The sequence below is a fragment of the Phoenix dactylifera genome, chromosome 5 (genome assembly GCF_009389715.1).
Source record: "Phoenix dactylifera cultivar Barhee BC4 chromosome 5, palm_55x_up_171113_PBpolish2nd_filt_p, whole genome shotgun sequence".
Classification (NCBI taxonomy): domain Eukaryota; kingdom Viridiplantae; phylum Streptophyta; class Magnoliopsida; order Arecales; family Arecaceae; genus Phoenix; species Phoenix dactylifera.
In genome coordinates, this window is record NC_052396.1 from 1,496,726 (window position 1) to 1,516,408 (window position 19,683).

The 19,683-nt window shown below is 37.4% G+C and overlaps 1 protein-coding gene and 2 long non-coding RNA genes across 3 annotated transcripts; 1 reads left to right on the forward strand and 2 right to left on the reverse strand.

Annotated features, from left to right (window-relative positions):
* Positions 1-1,513: 1,513 nt before the first annotated feature.
* LOC103703924 lies at positions 1,514-7,502 on the reverse strand. Its single transcript, XR_005511900.1, has 3 exons — positions 7,154-7,502; positions 7,007-7,040; positions 1,514-5,545 (listed from the first exon to the last, which is right to left on the reverse strand). It is a non-coding gene; the product is annotated as an uncharacterized LOC103703924 (long non-coding RNA).
* Positions 7,503-8,128: 626 nt separating this feature from the next.
* LOC120110802 lies at positions 8,129-9,546 on the forward strand. Its single transcript, XR_005511901.1, has 2 exons — positions 8,129-8,223; positions 8,313-9,546. It is a non-coding gene; the product is annotated as an uncharacterized LOC120110802 (long non-coding RNA).
* A 1,307-nt stretch (positions 9,547-10,853) lies between these two features.
* Positions 10,854-18,746, reverse strand: LOC103703926 (vacuolar protein sorting-associated protein 2 homolog 3-like). The gene is made up of 11 exons (XM_008786991.4): positions 18,504-18,746; positions 17,994-18,038; positions 15,646-15,680; positions 14,890-14,940; positions 14,653-14,757; positions 14,482-14,553; positions 14,216-14,287; positions 13,506-13,586; positions 13,354-13,389; positions 13,193-13,248; positions 10,854-11,246 (listed from the first exon to the last, which is right to left on the reverse strand). The coding sequence occupies exons 1-11, from the start codon at positions 18,535-18,537 to the stop codon at positions 11,195-11,197; spliced, it is 639 nt and encodes a 212-aa protein (XP_008785213.2). The 5' UTR covers positions 18,538-18,746; the 3' UTR covers positions 10,854-11,194.
* Between the last annotated feature and the right edge of the window lie 937 nt (positions 18,747-19,683).

Sequence of the window (19,683 nt, forward strand, 5' to 3'; positions counted from 1 at the left end):
TTTTTGTCTCTGTTGGTTTGAGATAGTAGTAGACTGGATTCTAGAAAATGCACCTCCATTTGAATAATCAGAACTCATAAGTCGTACTGAATTGTTAAAATCTGGAGTTGGAATCAGATGATTTGATTGTTCTGCTATGCCAATCAATGATAGTATACTATTTCCACCACCAGACCCAACAGCAGCATTGGCAGGCTGGTACACATTGAGACTCGGCGCTGCACAATCAGAACAGTCACCACTAGACTAAGATAGAAATTACACCAAAATGATGTGGTAAAGATGTGCAAAACTAGAATTACCATTGACAGGAATTCAGCAAAGGATTGTGTTTTAAGCCAGCTGATCCATTTGCAATCGGTAGTAAGGTTCCCATGTTGACTGTGGTTCGTGCCGCCAATACCAACACCAGCTGTAGGAATCATGGAACTGTCAGCAGAAACAGAAACTCCCGAGTTTGTGCTTCCACCATGGGGCATACCAGGTGTTGGCATCATAGTACTAACGGCCGAGGAAGATGATATATGATGGGTCAATGGCTGATTACTGTTAGGAATATTGTCTAATATAGCCTGTAAGTGCTGCTCACTCGTCCCCATCGCCATACTCATACAGTTTCCCTGATTGCAAAAACACATGCATGGTATAGAGACCAGCTAAGAAAGTGAATGCAGATGGAATGACATAAACACCTCCAGTAGCCACAGATATTCAAAAGAAACAGCCGAAAAGAAATAAAAGTATCATTGCTAGCCTCTTCAGCACATGAGCACCGGGGAAAAAATAGAGAAACAGATAGCAAATGCAAGTTACTCTTAAACCAAGCTTACAAATATAAACAACATTCAATCCACAAAAAAGCAATAAGGGAAGAAATTGCATTCATTTATTAAGGCAATAATCTGAGCATTGATTAAGTATTGAGTAGAAACAAAATGTTAGTTATATATCATGAACACTTATTTCTTCACACACCGTTACGTAAATAAGAAAAGAAAACTGCTTGGTTGGAATAATATATAAGGCTCATCGCTCAAACCTTTTTCATAAAATAATCACTGCCTGTTTCTTTCCCCTCCCATCATGGACTCCAAAGGATTCTCCTAAAAAACTTTTCACTTAATCTCTTGACATTTACTACTATATAATGGGAAAACCCTGGAGTCCAGCATGTGTATGCTGGACTCTTAAGGCCCTCATATTGAGCTTTATAATAACCTCATTAGAACTCTCATGCAGAAGTACAACACCACAAGAGTCAAGCATCATGCTGGACTTTAAGATACTTTTGAATGGACAAGGTCCACTTTATATTGTTTTTTCCATCCAATCAAAGCAAGTGCATTGCACGTTACCTAATGCTATTCATATTAAAGGTATTCAAATAGAAGAACACTAAAACCTTTGAAGCAGCATCCTTGAATAAATGTCCCTCCAATCGCGTTGCAAGATCTGGTTTCCTTGGTAATCATGTCATTAGAATTACACCTCCCGAGTATCTGGGTGCTGCAAAATACGTTGAAACAGTTACGAAGATCACAACACAAACATAGTAAATTGGTAATTACATAGCTTCTAAAACTGAGCATGCCATGCACAGGATATATAAAATATGAACACAGAAGAGCACAAACATTTTTCACATAAATATAATTTAATTATCAACTGAAAACAATGAAGTTGACATTTTAATCCTAAAGAAAATGGCACCAATTTAAGCAACAAACAGTGCAAGACAAGCCACAGAATATTTCATTAGTCAAACTATTCCAGTACACAATATTGAACTATTTCTAGTGAGGTATGTATGATAACAAGTAAGTTAAAATGCTAACAGAACCACATCAATGAGCAAATGCACAAGATCTCAAATTAGCATGACAGGGGAAGTAAGTTGAATCTATGCCAGAAGAGTAATAATAGGCCATGCACATTCATTGCAAGTGACAAATCTCTTTTATTTTTTTGCTTACTATCTCTTATGAAGAGGAAAATAAGTTAGGGAAGGGCATTTGCCACGTAATTCGGAGTCAATGGTCATTGTAGATTCCAACAAGGTTCTAAGATTACATAATAAACCAGTATAAAGTCCATTAAACCATTAGGATTAAATGTGTTTGAGCTAATCCTATTACTTTAATTGAGTAGTGGTGCTTCTGATTAAGATTGAGAGACACCACTTCGTTGAGATCAATGATGAACTCTCACAAGCCTAATCAACAAACTCAAACCACATTTACAATACCTCAATCAGTAAAATATTTATCAGGATGACATTTGCATATAAATTTCTATAAAATGTTAAGAATTTAATGCTAGATATGGGCACTCAAGATTTCTCTTAAGAGAGGTTTAAATTGGTCGTACTACTTAATTGCCGATGAGGTTGTAATATGGTAAAAAGGAATTGCCTGCGAGCACAAAATTGATGGCAAGATTATGGACTAAATCAAGAGGCTCTACAGATGGTACAAAATTTCCCATTTATTGGTTATCATATTTGAATAATGTCTCTTAGAAAATTAGAGATTTTAATTTTTATTTGACGAGAATAGAACTAAATGGTGTATGCTTGGTTTCCTTATTGACATATATAGGTTTTGTAAAAGTGTTGGTAAGTTTGTGCATGTTATCAACTTGGTAAAGAGTAATAAACTTCCTATATGTGTCTCCAACATTTCCTATTTCAAAATGCAGATCTCAGATAAAAAAAGCATAGGGAAATCGATGAAGCCTTGCAAGTTGGTCCAACATGATCTTAAAGGAGAGTATGTACATCTACTTGAAATCATCATCTAGTAATGTCTGACCTTCAGGTGCCAATATTAATAATAAGGTTAAAAGGTGTTATTGGGATTTAGTTATGGTAATCAATCAAAAAGAATACATCATAAAACAAATCATCTTCCAAACTGTTGAACCTTATCTTAATTGAGTACCCTTTATAAGAAAAACAGCCTCAACTGCAAGAGGTTCATTTCCTTGAGGGAAAAGATAATTTATTATCATGAATATTCCACATATATGGTATTCAATTAAATGACACGTTACGTAAACAATTTTTTTGAACTGAAGGGCTAGAAGAAGTATGATCAGATTTGGGCATAATAAGGCTGCAAATGGGTCGGGGTTGACCCGTAACCCAACCTAACCCATTTAGACCTGAACCAACCCATTTTGGAGGACCCGTGGGGCCGGGTCGGGTTCTAAAATTGGACTAGTTCCATTTTTTGGATCGGATCTGGGTTTACTAAATTCAGACCCGACCCGATCCATTTGAAATTTGGGTAATTTTAGGTTTTCAATCCTACAACCCGCCCCGCCCTGACCCGACCGACCCGACTCGAACTTGTAAAATTATTGGGCTCGCGGGCCGCAGCCTGCAGGGGTGCAACCATGCAAACCAAACAAGTTCAAAAGTTCTATGGCATCACTACATGAATGTACTCACTGCTGAATGATCTTTTATGAAGTTTTTTTCTGTCTAATAAAATTCTAATCAATTACTTGATTTTGATCCTTGTGTGATTGGAATCTTGCCTGATGAGAGAATTGAAGTTTTGGTGCTAATATATCTCAATGTGTAAAGCGAATCCGAATGTCAAAGAGGCTCTCCAATCCTCCATGTTTGTATTATATTGCTCAAGGGACTGAACAGTTCTTGAATTCATATCGAGAATAGTTACAGATTGTTTAGCAGAATCAAACAGTGACGAGCAAGGAAAAAAAGAAGGAAAAGCACGTGTTGTTTATGTAGATCATATATTCATATTGTACTAAATTCTTATATCTATACCTTTATTTCAAGAGAGGCAATTTTTGAACTTGTGAAGCTCCTGCTTCAAGCTACTGAATGTAGGCTATTGAATTTTTGTTTTGTATTGAAATTTTGAGTACCCTAATATGATGTTATCTTTATATGATAGTGTGACTGACAACAGATTGTATTTATCTTGAGACATTGTGGTGGCGTACTTAGACAATTATCTTCTCTTTGAGTTTATATTTTTATGTGGATTTTATCAATATTAGAATTTTTAAAACTGCTCCATTTGGTTATCCAGTTGATCGTAACCGTGTGAATTGTTCTCACCTTTGATGAACCGGACCCGAACAAATAGACTCGACCCGTCCTGAACCCGAATCGAACTCGAATTTTTTGGGTTGGATCCGGGTTTATACATGGACCCGACCGGATCCGAATGACCCGTTAGGTCAAAACTTGTAGTCGTGGACCCAATCCGACCTGATCTTTTATTGGATTGGGTATGGGTCCAAAATTAGAACCCGAACAAAGAACCGGATTGGGCCGGGGTCACTCATGACCCGGTCTGACTCGACCCATTTGCACCCCTAGGGCATAATGGTATAAAATAGGTTCTGCAATGGTTTCAACAATGTTATTATATGCAAAAGGAAAAAAATTGAAGAGTGCACAAGCACGGCTAAGGAAATACAGGTGGCCGGATAGACTTAGTGCACATGTCCCCTATGGAATGCAGGCAAATAGATTTATGTATCTCTATAGTTTGTTCAATCATGAAAATCACTCACAGCTAATACATGGTTCAAGCTCTAGTGATAGATTGTATTGTTGAACTTCATGCATGGTGCCTATATCAGCTTCTTAAGCACGGTTGAAGCATGACCAACCAACCTTAAATTGGGTTCTCCATCATCTAAGGCAAACTAAATACCAAGAAATGACACATCATTTCAAATGAAATAGCAAATACAAAGCACTCAAACAATTAGCTTTGAGGAGAGTAAGATACTGGAGGGGATAGATAAGTCAACGAAATAATGGTGATCAGATAGGTGGCAACAAAGTGAAAATTTGAGGGACATGGAGGTTAACAAAAGATGAAGTGAAGCTCATAATTGCCATTGTTAAGACAAAATGGCATCTTTAGAAAACAAGCATTCACGTAAACTCCTATGCTCCAAGAAGAAGCAAAGCGGAATATCATATCGAGCAGGACAGCAAGTGAACCTTCAAGGTCCCACTCTTTGTCGCTACCATCCTTGCTAGAAGTTTTGCTAGAGGTAGAGAGTTCACAATCAAAGGAGGAGAGGACATTGGAGAAGCTAGAGTTCATTAATCTTGACAAAGGAAAGGATAGTGCTAGTGGTTGCAAAGTGGAAGTCTGAAAAGAGGAAATGGCCAAGAGGTGGGTGGTCAAGCAGAAAATGGTAGTTCCCCCTTCCTTGAAATGTTACGTGGGTCACCAACAGGTTTAGAGAAAAGTTATTCTAAAGCATTCTAGATGTAAGGATCAGTATATATGTAAAAGCACTATTGCAGCAAAGAGACACACAGAAGTGTGAATTGAAAAGGCAGTGAGTTTATTCCCTCTGTAGCATAAGGTCAAACTAGCATAATACAATACACGGGTCTGCACCAGCAAGATGCACATATGGTACAATGCTCAGCATCTTGTATCATGCATGTAGTTTGGTAGCAGCATGTGCCAGCTAGCATGGAACAATATCGACTGTATTCTTTGAAATGGTCCCCTGGCATCTTGATTGGCACAGCGCAGATCTGTGATGGGCCACAATTATCACAAGCATGTTATATGATACATGCACCCTTGCTAATGTTGTAATGTAGATTATGAAGACAAATTCAGAGACCAGGTAAATCTTGGTGTAAGCATGAGAAATTTCATGTTCTGGATAGTAAATGATATGACAGAATCGAGTTGCATGCAAGCTAAGCAAAAAGTTTGCTCCCTTCAGCCCTCTTGAGCTAATGGGTAATTAGTTCTATTAATGTTTCTGGTATAAACCAGCCAAAGTAGTGTCAGCTAGTGCACTTCAACTTTCTGAGGATAGCATCCAGCTAGATCTTCAAGATATCTCCACTGATTGTATTGTTTTCAATCATCATAATAAATTTTCCATTCACTCATTTTCCATATCCTCCTATGACTATCGATGGTTCAGATATAAATGCCAGTCTCAGCTAGCTATGACCATGCTAGCAAAATAAAAGGCATTCCTCACACAAGTTATTTATGGATTTTTACATTCTTTATTGTATGTCCAAATTTAGATTGCTTCATTGCTCCATCCGCTGATTATCGAAGCATGGAATGAGACCGCATACATGACAAAGTTGGAACGCACATGACTGAGTTCAATGGTGCGAATGGGACTGAACATGCTTGGAAAGATACTTCTTCTATCTGTTACCATGGTCTTTGCTCACAAGATTCAGCATTTTTCCATAGTGAAAGGTCAAAATATGATCAAGACGGTTATAAAGCTTATCATTTGGTTTCATCACAAAAGAATGCCACTAGGGATAAAAACCTTCTGTTGGTGTTAGAATCCAATGGGACTGTTCAGGATCCTAGACAAGCTCAAGGACAAGCTTGATGCAAGGAAAGATCGAAACAAGGTAGAAAATCTACGATTTTGTATTATCCTAAAAGTGCTGCATGTTTTAAGCATGACTCAATGTCGTTGGCGGTTGAAGACGTTATTAGTAAATGAGAATTGACCTTGAGTCCCCATAACTTTCTAGATATAGCTCTTGCTATTTCAGTCATCATGAAGTCCAAAATTTTGCTCAAAGAAGTTTCGCCTGATCGAACTAGAACTTAAAATGTGCAACTTAAGCTACATTGGATCCTGGAGTTAAATGACAGAATCCCAAAAAGTAAAAGCATTTGAGCTATGGATCTAAAATTCCAGCTTTAACATATAGAATACCTAAAGACCGAACCTTTATCATTGAATCCGGCAAAAAACAACTACAGGAAGTCCAATTCAGTCCATAATTTGAAAGTGTTATATCAAAAAACATATCCTCAGTATACTTGTCGATTAGTAAAACAGATAAAATTCCTATTTCTAACAAGCAAAAGCAAAGCATCAAAGAAGCCCTTTTCTTCCAGGGTTGGTTAAGAAGAGAATGGCGATCACCATAGGACCCAAAATTCTTCGGAATAACAAAAAGAAAAGAGACAAAAAATAGAGAAAAGGAAGAAAACAATACCTCGGCAGTCCACGTCCATTCGCGTGGACCCGACCTAAATCCACGATCAATCAAGCAAGAAGGATTTCACCAAATCATTCATCAGAAAAAAATAAAAAACAAAAAAAACAAAAAAAAAAATAAGGTCAAGAGGCCTGAATCAAAGACCTAAAGTTAGGGTTCGGTCCTCTCCCACGCGATCGATCGGAGACGTTTCACCGATGGAGAGAGAGAGAGAGAGAGGAAGAGAGGGTTTCCTCCATTTGCTCCCGTTTTGATCCCGGGGTCTGTTTTTTATTTCCCTTTTGTTGGTTCCAATTGGCCGTTTGTTTGTTGATCTAAATAGGTGCGATCCCTCGTGGGTGCTGGACGGTGATCCTCGATCGCCTACCTGCGATGGAAAATCTCTGCCGTCCATTTAGTGGACCCCGGCATGTATCCAGCGCCTATAAGATCTCCGCGATAATGATTCGCAGAGGCAGCCTCTCCGTGTCTTGAGCATCCCCTCTGGTCGGCGTTGCAACCTCCTTCCCCTTGCATGTCCCAACGGAGTCGAGACTTTCCAAACAAATTTCCCTGATAGTTCAAAAAATAAATCAAATAATTCGAGCATAAATATATATATATATATATATATATATTTGTAATTTCTTATATATCTATATCTTTATATCTATATATTTAAGGGGTTTTTTTAGCATGAATATTTTAAAAAAAATTTAAATTTACATTGATATTTTTTTATAATTTATATTTATTTATGTACTTTCATAAAATACTGTTTTCGTACAAATACTCCTAATATAACGGTCCTTCTAACACCGTTAACAAAAACCATATTTATTTTACTAAAAATAAAATAAAATTTTGAAATTATTTTTTTCATCGCAGTCGTCTTATATTTTTTTTTTTACACATCTACCCACGAAGAGTATTTTAGTTAGTTTAATTTAAAACTGTTATTTTTTTAACGGCGTTAGATGATGTGGGTATATATATACAAAAATAAGAATTAAAAAAAAATAGAATAGCAAATAAATGTTTTACAAAGATGTAGATATAAATATAAATTTTTAAAAATATTTATATAAAAGTTGTTATTGGGGAGGGTATTCATGTAAAAAAATTCTAGATATAGATGATCCAGCTGATAAAAACTCTATTTGGTTATAGCTCTTCCTCCTAAGCAAACGGCTGGATTGGACAACCGGACTCCTGTCGCCGGCACTGCAAAAAAGGTACACAAGGTGGATCAATTAGTGTGTTCCCTTCATCTAGCTCGGCAATTTCTAAGTCTAAGTTTCGACCGTTGGCGGACTTTGAGCAGGGAAGAAGGGGAGATGGAGCAACTCCTATGGAAGCGACTGCAGGCAGTTTTTAACTGGGAACCAATCAGGTGGGCAAAATCTAAGGACAGAAGAAAAAAGATCGCCACCCAAAGGCAACTTGTCTCTTGGTGGTTCTCTGCTGTCATCTGAAGCGGAAAAAAAAAATCTTGGTGGTAGAGAACAGTGAACCAGAGAATTCAGCCAATGAGTTAAACATTTTTACCGCCTCCCGTTCTGTTTTTTTGTTTTTTTTTAATTGGAAACAAGCGGTCTCTCTTGCAGGTTCGCAATCTCAAATTCAGCCTAGAGCTGCGAGCCAGGTGATGGAAGAAAACACCTTTTCTTCATGTAATATGTCCTTGGAGAAAGTGAAGGGTGTGGTGAATTGGAGAAGCTGAAGAACGCTCCTGTGGAGCAGCGTTAATTGCAGCAACATCAAGGCATCTTTCAAAAACTATATGGTAGTTAATGATGAGAAGTCTGAGAACTCATTTGAGGAAGCCAATTTAGCCCATAGTAAGCAGATTAGAGGCTCTCGGATTAGTGACTGAAAGGAGTCAGAGTAAAAGCAATGCTGGTGCAAGTGCTTCTTCTGATGGGAAGAGGATTGCCACGGCCTCCTACGGTTGATGTTTCTTCAGGACAAATAGTAAATTTAGAGAATTCCTTTTGCAGCTATCTTGGTATCTCAATGAAAGTTGTGGAGTGGTCTTGCCTTGGAATTCCTCTCTCAGGTTCCTCTTTGAAACACGCTGATTTCATTTATATTTTTGAGAGAACCTCATGAAAAGCTTGGTAGTTGGAAATGGAAAGTGCTCTTCACTAGCTGGTAGATCAAGGGAGATCGAAGGAAGACGCATTTATTGGTTGGGATAGCATCTGCGAACCTGAGGAGTTTGGAGGCTTGGTTATGTGTGAAGCCTTGCATAGTTTGGTGAAGCTGCTGAGAAGTCTCAGCTATGTACAAGGTCTCATTTGGTTGGATTAGTAGTGGAATAGCCTTACAGGTAAAACACATGTATGATAAGGCTAATGGGGCAATAGATTGGGTAGCCTCGTATGTAGCTAACTATTCTGGAAGACTCTATGGCTAGGGGAGAAAAGATTACTCGGTGCACTCCGAGACTTGTTATTTTTTGATTTTATTGGATGCATTCGTACCCGATATGTATGATACATCTGCTTCAGCAAAAAAAAAATAAAAAATACAAAGAATGTGAGTTCTTTCAGACAGTGGGATCAGGTGATTCAATAGATTTGTTCTATGAACCTTAATTATTCACCACATCCTTCAACAAATTGCCTCTGCTTCTAAATATGAACAACTACGGAGAAGGTATGACCACTGCTGATAGGAGATGGGATGCTGAAAAATTAACTAGTATTTTTCTCGCTGATGTGGTTGATAATATCATGAAAATACCCTGAGTCCTGCAAAATCCATCTGAAAGAAGTTTATGACCTGATTGTTAAGTCTTCTAGTGAAAATTTTGACATTCGACTTCTCTTGGATATCGAAAGCTCCAATTTCCTCTAGTGTGTTGTTTTTTGGTGGAGAGCTCCATGTAGAAGAATTCCTTGCGAGATGGTATTGGCTACTGGAGATTTGCTGAATCTTTCAGGATGTGGAGCATATCCTGTTCAGTTGTGCATTTGCTCATGAAGTATAGACAGATTTTTAATCAGGAAAGGATGAACCTGCCTATTAACTCAATCGACAATGTCATTTGGAAATGAATCGACAGGGTTTATCTCTGCAATCCTCCATACGGGCTGGATGATTTGGAATGCTCGCAATGAGAGAATCCTTCACTTGAAGATGAGTGCCGCTGGGATGTCTTATGCCCAAGCTAGTTACCTGGCTTTAGGATTCCTTGCTGCCATAGAAAATGTTGTCTTGATGCAACAGCGAGGCACTAGCATAGCTCTGGTCCTTATGACCTTTCTAACTCTTCTCCTTCAGGGGTAGTTTGGCAATCCCTCTTGAATTACTGAAGGTAAATTTGATGACTTGGTGAGAAATTTTACTCTAGGTGTTGGGCATGCAATCAAAAACCACCATGAGAGGCTAATTAAAGCAGCTTCAAAGTTCCTGATTCCACTGAACCTGAAGCAGAACTGAGAGATGCCTACGAAAGATTATGCATGGCATGGATTGAAGGTAATTGTCTTACTACCTTTCAGGGGATTAATGATCCAAGTTGTTTGAGTCCTCCACGTATACCTATACTCGGGGATAGCTGAACGATGGATAACCAATGAGCCGAAGGGTTAAACAACGCAGGAGTAGAGAGGGATATGGAGGAGTATCAGGGGATCACCCAGTTGCCTTCTTCTCCAGGGTTCTCCTGGCGCTGAAGTTTATGGCTGTTCATTTGTTAGAGAGTAATTCTTTTTCTATTTATGAGGCTTGCCTCCCCCAAATTGTCGAGATCGGCCTATCCTATGATCTTGTAAAGAACAGTTTAGCACAGAGGGAGGTAAGATACCATTTCTTTATGTGCAAAATATGAAAGGAATTTTGGGACACAATCTCTATCTACATTAAAACCGGAGAAGCCACTTTTATTGCATGAAAAATTACAAAGTTCATAGCATTCCTTGTTGGCCAATCAAAAGGATATCGAACTTGCAATGTGATCACACCAATCTTTACACCAGCTTCGCCCATGCTCGCCCACTTCATTGGCAGTCTCTGTGTTCCAAGCATATTTTAACATTGGTTCACCCATGCTCACTCCCATCGAGTTTGCATTCCGAAACTATTTACGCAAGAATCTCAAGCACAACGTGAATTCACATCTACATACTATATAAACTTCCTGGAATGTAGAGTAGATGCAGGAATGAGATCTGAAGACTGATAAATGGAGCCTTCAACTCATGGATTTCTCAGTGCAGCCAACCTCTTCTCAAGGTCATCCACCTCCAAGCTGCACATCAAGAAAAGGTATGATAGTAAAAGATACGAGCATATATATCATAATAATGACATAACACTTGGGTAAGCTGGGCTTAGTTCCTAAGCAGTAAACCCCCATTCAAGGACAATAAAAATCATTAAAAATAATAGGGGATTTTAAAAAAGATAAAGACAAAATCACGGTTTGGGAATGGTCCAAACAGATTAATACAGTGGAAGATGAACCTCATGTCCAGAAATCTGGCCAGAACTCACCAACTAACTGAACAACTAAGGTAGATCAACTTCTGAATTATTTGGATCGGGCAGGAGATTGACCGGGAAAGTAAAACACAAATTGACCCGATTGGTTGCATTTTTCTGGCTAAAAGAGGGTCCATAGATGCTTGATTTAACCGGACACCGTCCCAGTGTGGTCTAAACATGTGAAATTGTACTATAAAGACAGTGGATTCTTCTAATGAAACTTGAAGAGCAAATACCATGCGGTTCCAAATAAATTTACAAATGAAGCAGGTCATCCTGTAATGTTTTATATCTGGCCCTTGGTCTTTGGAATTTATATGGCCACAAATAGACAATTTCAACATTTGGTCAAGAAGCCTACGAGGTCAGACCAGCTGTGCATGTAATGTAAACCAAGGGAGAGAATATAAATAATCATGCGAGATTCAAAGCTTAGCAACTAAAATAAGGTTTAAGAATTTCGAAGATGGGACTGGCCCTTCATAACAAAATTTAAAAAGGCATGTTTTGCATATTAAAGAAGTCAGAATATGTATACCATTTTGTTAAAGCAATTACATCTAGACATTGTGTAGATTTTTCCTCAGGGCACATCAGACATATCATAGATACACCAAGTGAGATGGAAAAGTGTATCGTGTTATTCTGTGATAACAAAACAAGCTTTTCCACTTGAACATATAGTAGGATGAAAATATATGAAATAAATGCAATTTAAATAGCATGGTAATTTTTAGGCACCAGTACCCATATCAAGATACACTTTTGTTTTACCGAAAATAGAGAATTCCACTTCTACCATAATGCTTAACCCCTCAGTGTTGAGGCTAAAAGAAAGAATTTTAAGCGCTGAAGTAAAAATTTTAAATGCAAGAATAATTTCAAATAAGTTCAGTCTCTTAGGACACAAATGACAGCAATAAAAGAGCACAACAGGAGATGTGAAAGAGAAAAAATGGAGTGAAGAAAGGTATATGAGGGAGGATTAAAACCTTGAATTCCTTCAATTTTCAGAATACATGTCCTAAACAAAGTTTCAGAAACCCCAGACCTAGACCTTGAATGACCAAGGATGATTTCATGAATAAAAGAAGACCTATGCTAACATACATTTAAAAAGAGAGAGAGCGAGCGAGCGAGAGAGAGAGAGAGAGAGAGAGAGAGAGAGAGAGAGAGAGAGCGAGCGAGCGACAGAGCGAGAGCGAGAGCGAGAGAGAGAGAGAGAGAGAGAGAGAGAGAGAGAGAGGATTTAAAAAAAATTGGAAAAAAAAATAGAGGTTTTCCTCAATAGGAATAATTGGCACAGAAGATTCCATAAATCTGATTCCAAATGCCTGGAACAACACTAAAAAGATATTGTTATGGTGTAAAGGAGAGGAAAATCTAAAGTAATTTAACAGAAGATTTGTGACGGTTTGCACCAAGAAAGCCCATAAGAAGAATCCATGAAGCTCCACTTAAATGGAATGGATCAAGCTATCAGGTTTTAGTTATAGCTAGCAAGCCACCAATATGTCCAGAAATCAAAGGGTGAATTAAAATTGATTACACATTTCACTACATTATAGTAACAGAATTCTGCCAAGGATTTAGTACAACATATTAATTCACCATGTCTAAATGATGCAATCAAAATGGGCTCAAGGAAATAAGACATATAATAGAAAAACAAAGATAAAATAAGAAGAAAAAAAATCAAGGTAGTCAAACCTCTCAGCACTTTGAGCATTTTCCCCTGCAATTCTTCCCTTGGGAGCTGATGATAACTGTAGGTAGTTTTCAGCCAAAAAAAAAAAAAAGTCAACTTTTATGATAGAACTAAGTATAGCAGAAAACATTGAAACCCAGAAAAGATACTAAGAAAATCAGACCTGTGATGCAATATCAACTCCAATTTCATCTAGAACCTAAAACACAATAAACAACAAAATGAGGAAGGATGAATATGGGGGGGAAAGGTGATACTGCAATATCAAATCATTTTCTCCAGAACACTTGATGGAACAGGATTAAAAAGCATTACCTGATTTGTTAGGTCCTCAGTTTCTTCTTCAGCTTCATCATTATCCAAGACATCATCAATGGAGTCTGACATCATCTCACTCTGCAGAGGCATATATGTACAGACGTCACAATTTTACAAGCTAACCAAGAAATGCTCTTTTTGTATATGCAATATAGACATTGGAGAAGGTCATCCATAGCCTAAGCAAGAAAGAGCATAAAAGGCTAGCATCCAATGCGAGATGATTTAACATGGCTACCCTAAAGCAACAACAAGAGAAATTAACAAACATACAAGTCTTCCCACATGATGGTTTTCTTGACAGAACATTCACTGGAGGAAAAAAAACCGTCCATACATACACACAGATATGCATAAACATATATTATGTGCATATGTATGTATGTATTTGTACATATATATGTATGTATATGTATATACACATAGATTCATCATGAAAGTGTTTGTGAGTGACACTGTATACATACAAGAGTATGCATTTCCTTTAAAGTAAAGGAAAATTGGAAAAACATTTATTTCACATTTAAAAATGAAAGTATATTTGCAGGGAAGACATCATATGTATGTACTTTTAATATCATGCATCACTTGAGGATGGCCAAAATTGACAACTCTGCCACAAGATAGGATGACACATATGCGGCAATGAACTTTACTATTTTCATCAATGAAATTGTCATGTATCTTAAGGATGGTTGTAGCCTTACCGTCATATCTATTTGTGCTGACTGTCTTTGAAATTCTTGCATAACCTTCATTTGCTTTGCAGGTTCCATTTGCTGCAAGTGACAAATAGTTGTAAAAACATAGGATATAGAGCTATATATATATATATATCTATGATCAGAGACAGATGAGTTGCTATTACACTTCAGTTCACATGTCCACCACTACTAGTGAACTTTTTTTTGAAATGGTAAAACGTGAAATATTTCAAACTATGCAAATGATCATTAATTAGTGTTTCCGAGACCTTATTCATAGTTCCCATTGCCTTGCTCGCACCTTTCATGCCAGCGGCCACTGAAGTGTTGGCATACATTGCCTGCAAAGTCAAATAAAAAACTTATAGGAACAGAAGGATGCCAAAATGAAAGGAAGAAAGCCAACGGCTAACAAGGAAAGGGAGATTTTGTTTGTTTACCTGTGTGTGTGTTGCTATACCTCGCATCTGAGCTCGGCTTCCTTGTAAATTAGCAATCTGCTGCCTTAACCTGATAAGCTGACGGGCTAAAATTTTAGTTGCAGCCTGCAAATAATTGTTCAAAGTAATTAAGGCTTTGTTTAAAAATCATATGAACTTTGCAAATGTGGTGATGATGATCCATGGTATAAGATTTAGATTTTTGTGACCTGTCGAAATTAACATGAAGAAACTTACCTCATTTCCAGTTTTTGCTGTCCTTTTTATCTCGGAAACCAGCTTCTTTTCCTGCCATTATGCTTATCTAGTGTGAGGCCTAATTGCAATCATATAACAATAAAGCGCATCTTAAAAGCTTGGGAAATGCTTAATTTCTTATATCAGCCACGGTATACAGAATGTTTTACACCAATAAAGTCACAAGCTATACCAGCAAAAAAAATTTCTTCATCGATACTAATTTTCATGCAAGATTAGAATATCCTGATATCTGTAGTTATTATATTGTGAACTATTCTATCAACTCACCTTGTTGCAATAAATCATTACAGAAAAGGCAATGACACTCCTGAAAGGACTTGAATTAGTTTAATGAAGATAGCATTTCTTTAACTACATTAGAAATGAACTGAAAGTATAGATTGCTCAACATATCTTGATAGGAAGTATGTTGAAGTCCATATCATCATGGAAAGGGAAAAAAAATGTACAATGCAAAAGGAAGACAGTGAGAAGAAAAAGAATGAAAGAAAAATAGGCATGATCTTCCCAAAAAAATAAAAAAAATGTTATAGCTTAAAAAGAGTATTTTGTAGAAACTATCTGACCTAATTGATCACAAACAAGCCAGTATAAGTTCATCAGAAATAACAGTATCTCAACTAATCAGCTAATATATTTGTACTGGCCCAATGTGACTAAGTTTGAAATGATTTTAGCATCCAATTACCAAGGTAAAATGAAACTATCTTGCAGTTCAGGCTCTATGCATACCTCTAACTGCAATGCTGCGATCTCCCTCTCAAGACCTACAGCATGACATATATCCAACATAGGTGGTTAGAGCATGCATCACATATCTTAAATTCAACAACAAGTTTTTTACTGAAAGATATCTAGAATAAAATGCATCTCGTCCCAAATCTTTTCTTGCAGAATATGAAAGACAACTAAAACCAGTACTGAGAAAACCTAATGCCAACATCAGTATAAACTACAGTTGTGCTGAACCATCGAAGTTTCAAACAGAAGACATGGTTGCAGTAAACAAGAGTCAGCAGAAGGAAGCCAATGAAATCTTGATAAATTTGTCAAACATTTAATTCAATATATATGCAGCAAATTATGAGCTAAGGTTAGTGAAACAGTTATAAACCAGCTAATTGTCCATAAAATTGCATAGCATGGCAATGGCTTATTATTCACCTAAGTCTGCATGGTGAATAAAATATAAACAAGGGAAATAACATGAAAACGTGGATGAATACATCAAACAGAGCCTGGAGAAAATTTAAAAGGCAAGCCCCCATGTTATTGCGTGCAGTATTATCTTGAGCGTGCTTGTCACTTGGCAAAATGCCTTTCATAAATCATATATTTGCAAGTATGTACCTCAAAAGGGCACTAAGTAGTAAATAATTTTATTAAACAAATGTTCGTTCAAATCAAAACTATTCAAATCCAAAAAAGATCTCCAGACTGTCATACCTTACAAAATAGATAGGGTTTTAGTAGCAAGAAACAATGAATTGATATGATTAAAGGTTTAGAACCATCAGAAATGCTGAATTTTAGTCCAGAAGTGTTCTGAGGTGTTGAACGGAGCTGGAAAGAAGCTTAGCTGAGCAGAAAAGAGCATTGGGTTGTTCAAGCTCAACTTAGTTCAGCTAAAAGAGAGCCCAAGCTTAGGTCGAGCTAAAGGCAAGGTCAGCTATAGTAGTTCAAGTTGGGCTCATGAGCCACTTTGACATGCTGTTTCTCAAACTAATCCTGAGCCTGCACTTATTGTTGCAAGCAGGAGGCTGTCCATGCTTGGCTAGTTGGCTTGTTTAAAAACAAGCACCAAAATGTGGGTTGAACTTGGCCTTTTCTAACCATGTGAGGTTGAATTAGGCCATTAGCCTGCCAGAGCAGTTTACAGATGGTTCAATTCATATCATGATAAGAAACATGGACTGTCAACAAATCTTGCCCACCATGCAATTAAAAGGTTTTTTTCCTAAAAACAGTCAACTCCATTTAGCTGTAACATTTGCTAAATTGTGAGATGGTTGGTATCCCTTTCCCAGTTCACCCATGCTATGGCAGTACCATTTTTTCCTTCCACACCTGAATTCACCTCCATATTCACCTCTTTTCTAACAATTAAGATCCTAATCTCTGAAAAAGTACAAAAGAAAATTGCAACTAAGAGAAGGCCAAAAATACTAAGGGATGTGTTGCTCAAAAAAATTATGCAGCTTTTCATCGAACATTGGCTGATTGTAAAATGTTATTTCAAAACTTCAATATGAATTCCAAAATTCCTTATCCATTTGGAAGGTTTATGATCTTAGCTAAATTATATGTCAGTGATGTCTTGAGATTTCACACTGATAATCATGATCTACAAAATCTAAATTCTAAAATACCTAAACACTTACCATATATCTCTGTATCAAGCAGTTCACCCATAGAGATGTTTCATTCCAAGTACAGGGGAAACATGGCAATTGTTCCTAGAATGCACAAGCTTAAGCTGCATAACCAAAGTAAATTTCCCCGTCCAACTAATTTTTAGTGCCCCTCTTCTGGCCAAAGTTCCTTGACCAATACTTTCGCACTATAAAATATTCTCAAATGTGACGAATCATATACTGATAATGCTTATCCATATACATGAGATAATGACTGCTGCATTGGTTTGGTTTATCTTTAACAGTTGAAGCTTTTGATATAGTCTAGTCTGATATTTTGTAAATATAATTTGAAACTCTTGATCTTTTTGAGGTATAAGTCCTGAGATATTCTTTAATATGGTATTGAGATACTGTTTAATATGGTATTCATCTTTTGCAAGATAATTTTACCTTCTTTGATGTGCTATATCAGTCCATACTCTTCAGAAGCAACTTTCATCAGCATTGACTGCCTAAATAGGATCTTTTCTTTTACTAGATCAAATTCCTTTGGATGTTAGATGGTGTTAAAATTGAAACAAACAACGTAACCAGAATGTCACATGAAACATACTCTCACTGTACAGCAAGCAACAAACACAAAACAATTCGGAGGTTCTCTCTTGAAACCCAGGCTTGAGAAACATCAACCAGTTAGAAACTTCGTTTGAGCTAGAATCATACCTCTCGTGGCATGTGACATTTCTCGCTTACTTGCTCGAAGCGCATCTGTTGTCAAGCAGCATAGAAGTTAGTAAGATGTATAAACATGAAGCAAAATAAAAGCAAGAGAACGAAAAATAAACCATCCAACACTATTAATACTCCAAGAATTTTATATGAATAAAAATAAGGAAACTTTCTTCAGCGAAACACGTCAATATAGCAACAAAAATTGCAACATGTAAAGGTAGAACTTAAATTACGGCTTAAAAGTGCATCACAATGAACTCAAGAATTCAAAACAACCACTAATCCAATTGAATTTTATGAGCAGATCTTGCAACGTAAATACGCTAATCAATAGATTGGTCGTGCGAGGCAACAAGAAAACCCTAGAATCCACAGCACAGATCGAACAACGAACGAACGGGAACACAAACACAATTCAAGAATGCATGGATTAATGTTCAATCCAACAAAATTTTATATAATTCAAGACGAACAGACGGATAGGAAAAGAGAGACAGATACCTTTGGGTGTGGGTTTCTTCGAGAAAATGTTCATCTTCCTGGGGAAAACGGCGACGACAGTTGAGGATTTAGGGAGCGAGAGATTGAAGAGCAAGATTGTGAATTATGAGCGGTAGAGATCCCGAGGAAAAAAACCTTTCTATTTTCCAAACTAAAACGATTTTGTAATTGACTTGGAAAAAAACAAATAAGGAACGCGAGGATAGCAGATAAAACGCCGCGGAACAGAAGACTGGGGCCGACCGGAGCGCACGTACGCGGTTGGAGTTTCGTATATATAGCGGTGGTCCCGGAGGACCAGATCAAGTACGACGGCCCAGGCAAGCCCACATGGTTCCTAAAGTCCACACAATGGATGGCGAAATGGAGCCCACCTACCCAGTTTGGACTGGGTTCATGTAGGATTGGCTGGTCTTGAAATTATTGTTATTATAATAACTTTGTTACCCTTGGGAGACCCACTAGAACCTTAGAAAGAGTGCTGAAAGTTTATACCCATCAATCCAAGACAACATCATCGAGGAATCACCATCCAATAGTATTGCTACTAGTTTAATGGTTGTAGTATTTAGTTTGTGCCATGCAGCCGTTAATTTGGCATCCTCTAGTGATCTCGGATCACAAACCCTAGTTGAAATATTTTTTTCAAATTGAAATTTTTGATAGGGTAGAGGTTTATCTTGATTGGATCAGACTGAATTGAGTCATTGAGTGGGGTCTTGAATGTGGGACAAGTTTTAGCCAAGTATCTAGCCTCTTTTCACTGGCCAAAGTGGATATTGGAATTTCATATTTCCTTCTTGTTATATAAAGTACATCATTTGGTTACATCAAAATGTGTGAGATGTGATTGGGCTAAAGCGCTTATTCTCCTTTAGTTAATTGAAAAGTAGATTGGATTTTCTTTCCCATGTTGTTGTTATATGATAATTGACTATTGGATCGGTTTCGGGGTGGGTTAAAATAGATCATGTTAAATCATGTCGCAGTTGTGTAGTTCGTGCATTAGCTATGTTGGATCAAGTTAGGTCATAGGAGTTGATTTAAGGGCAAGTATGGGTCAAAATGTCCCGACCAAAACTAAAAGAGGTTCTGTAGACCCATCATGACCAATTGTCGACATAGGTTACTATTTACGAGCGGGGTGTTAATAATCATAGAAACTAGGATTGGCTGTCAT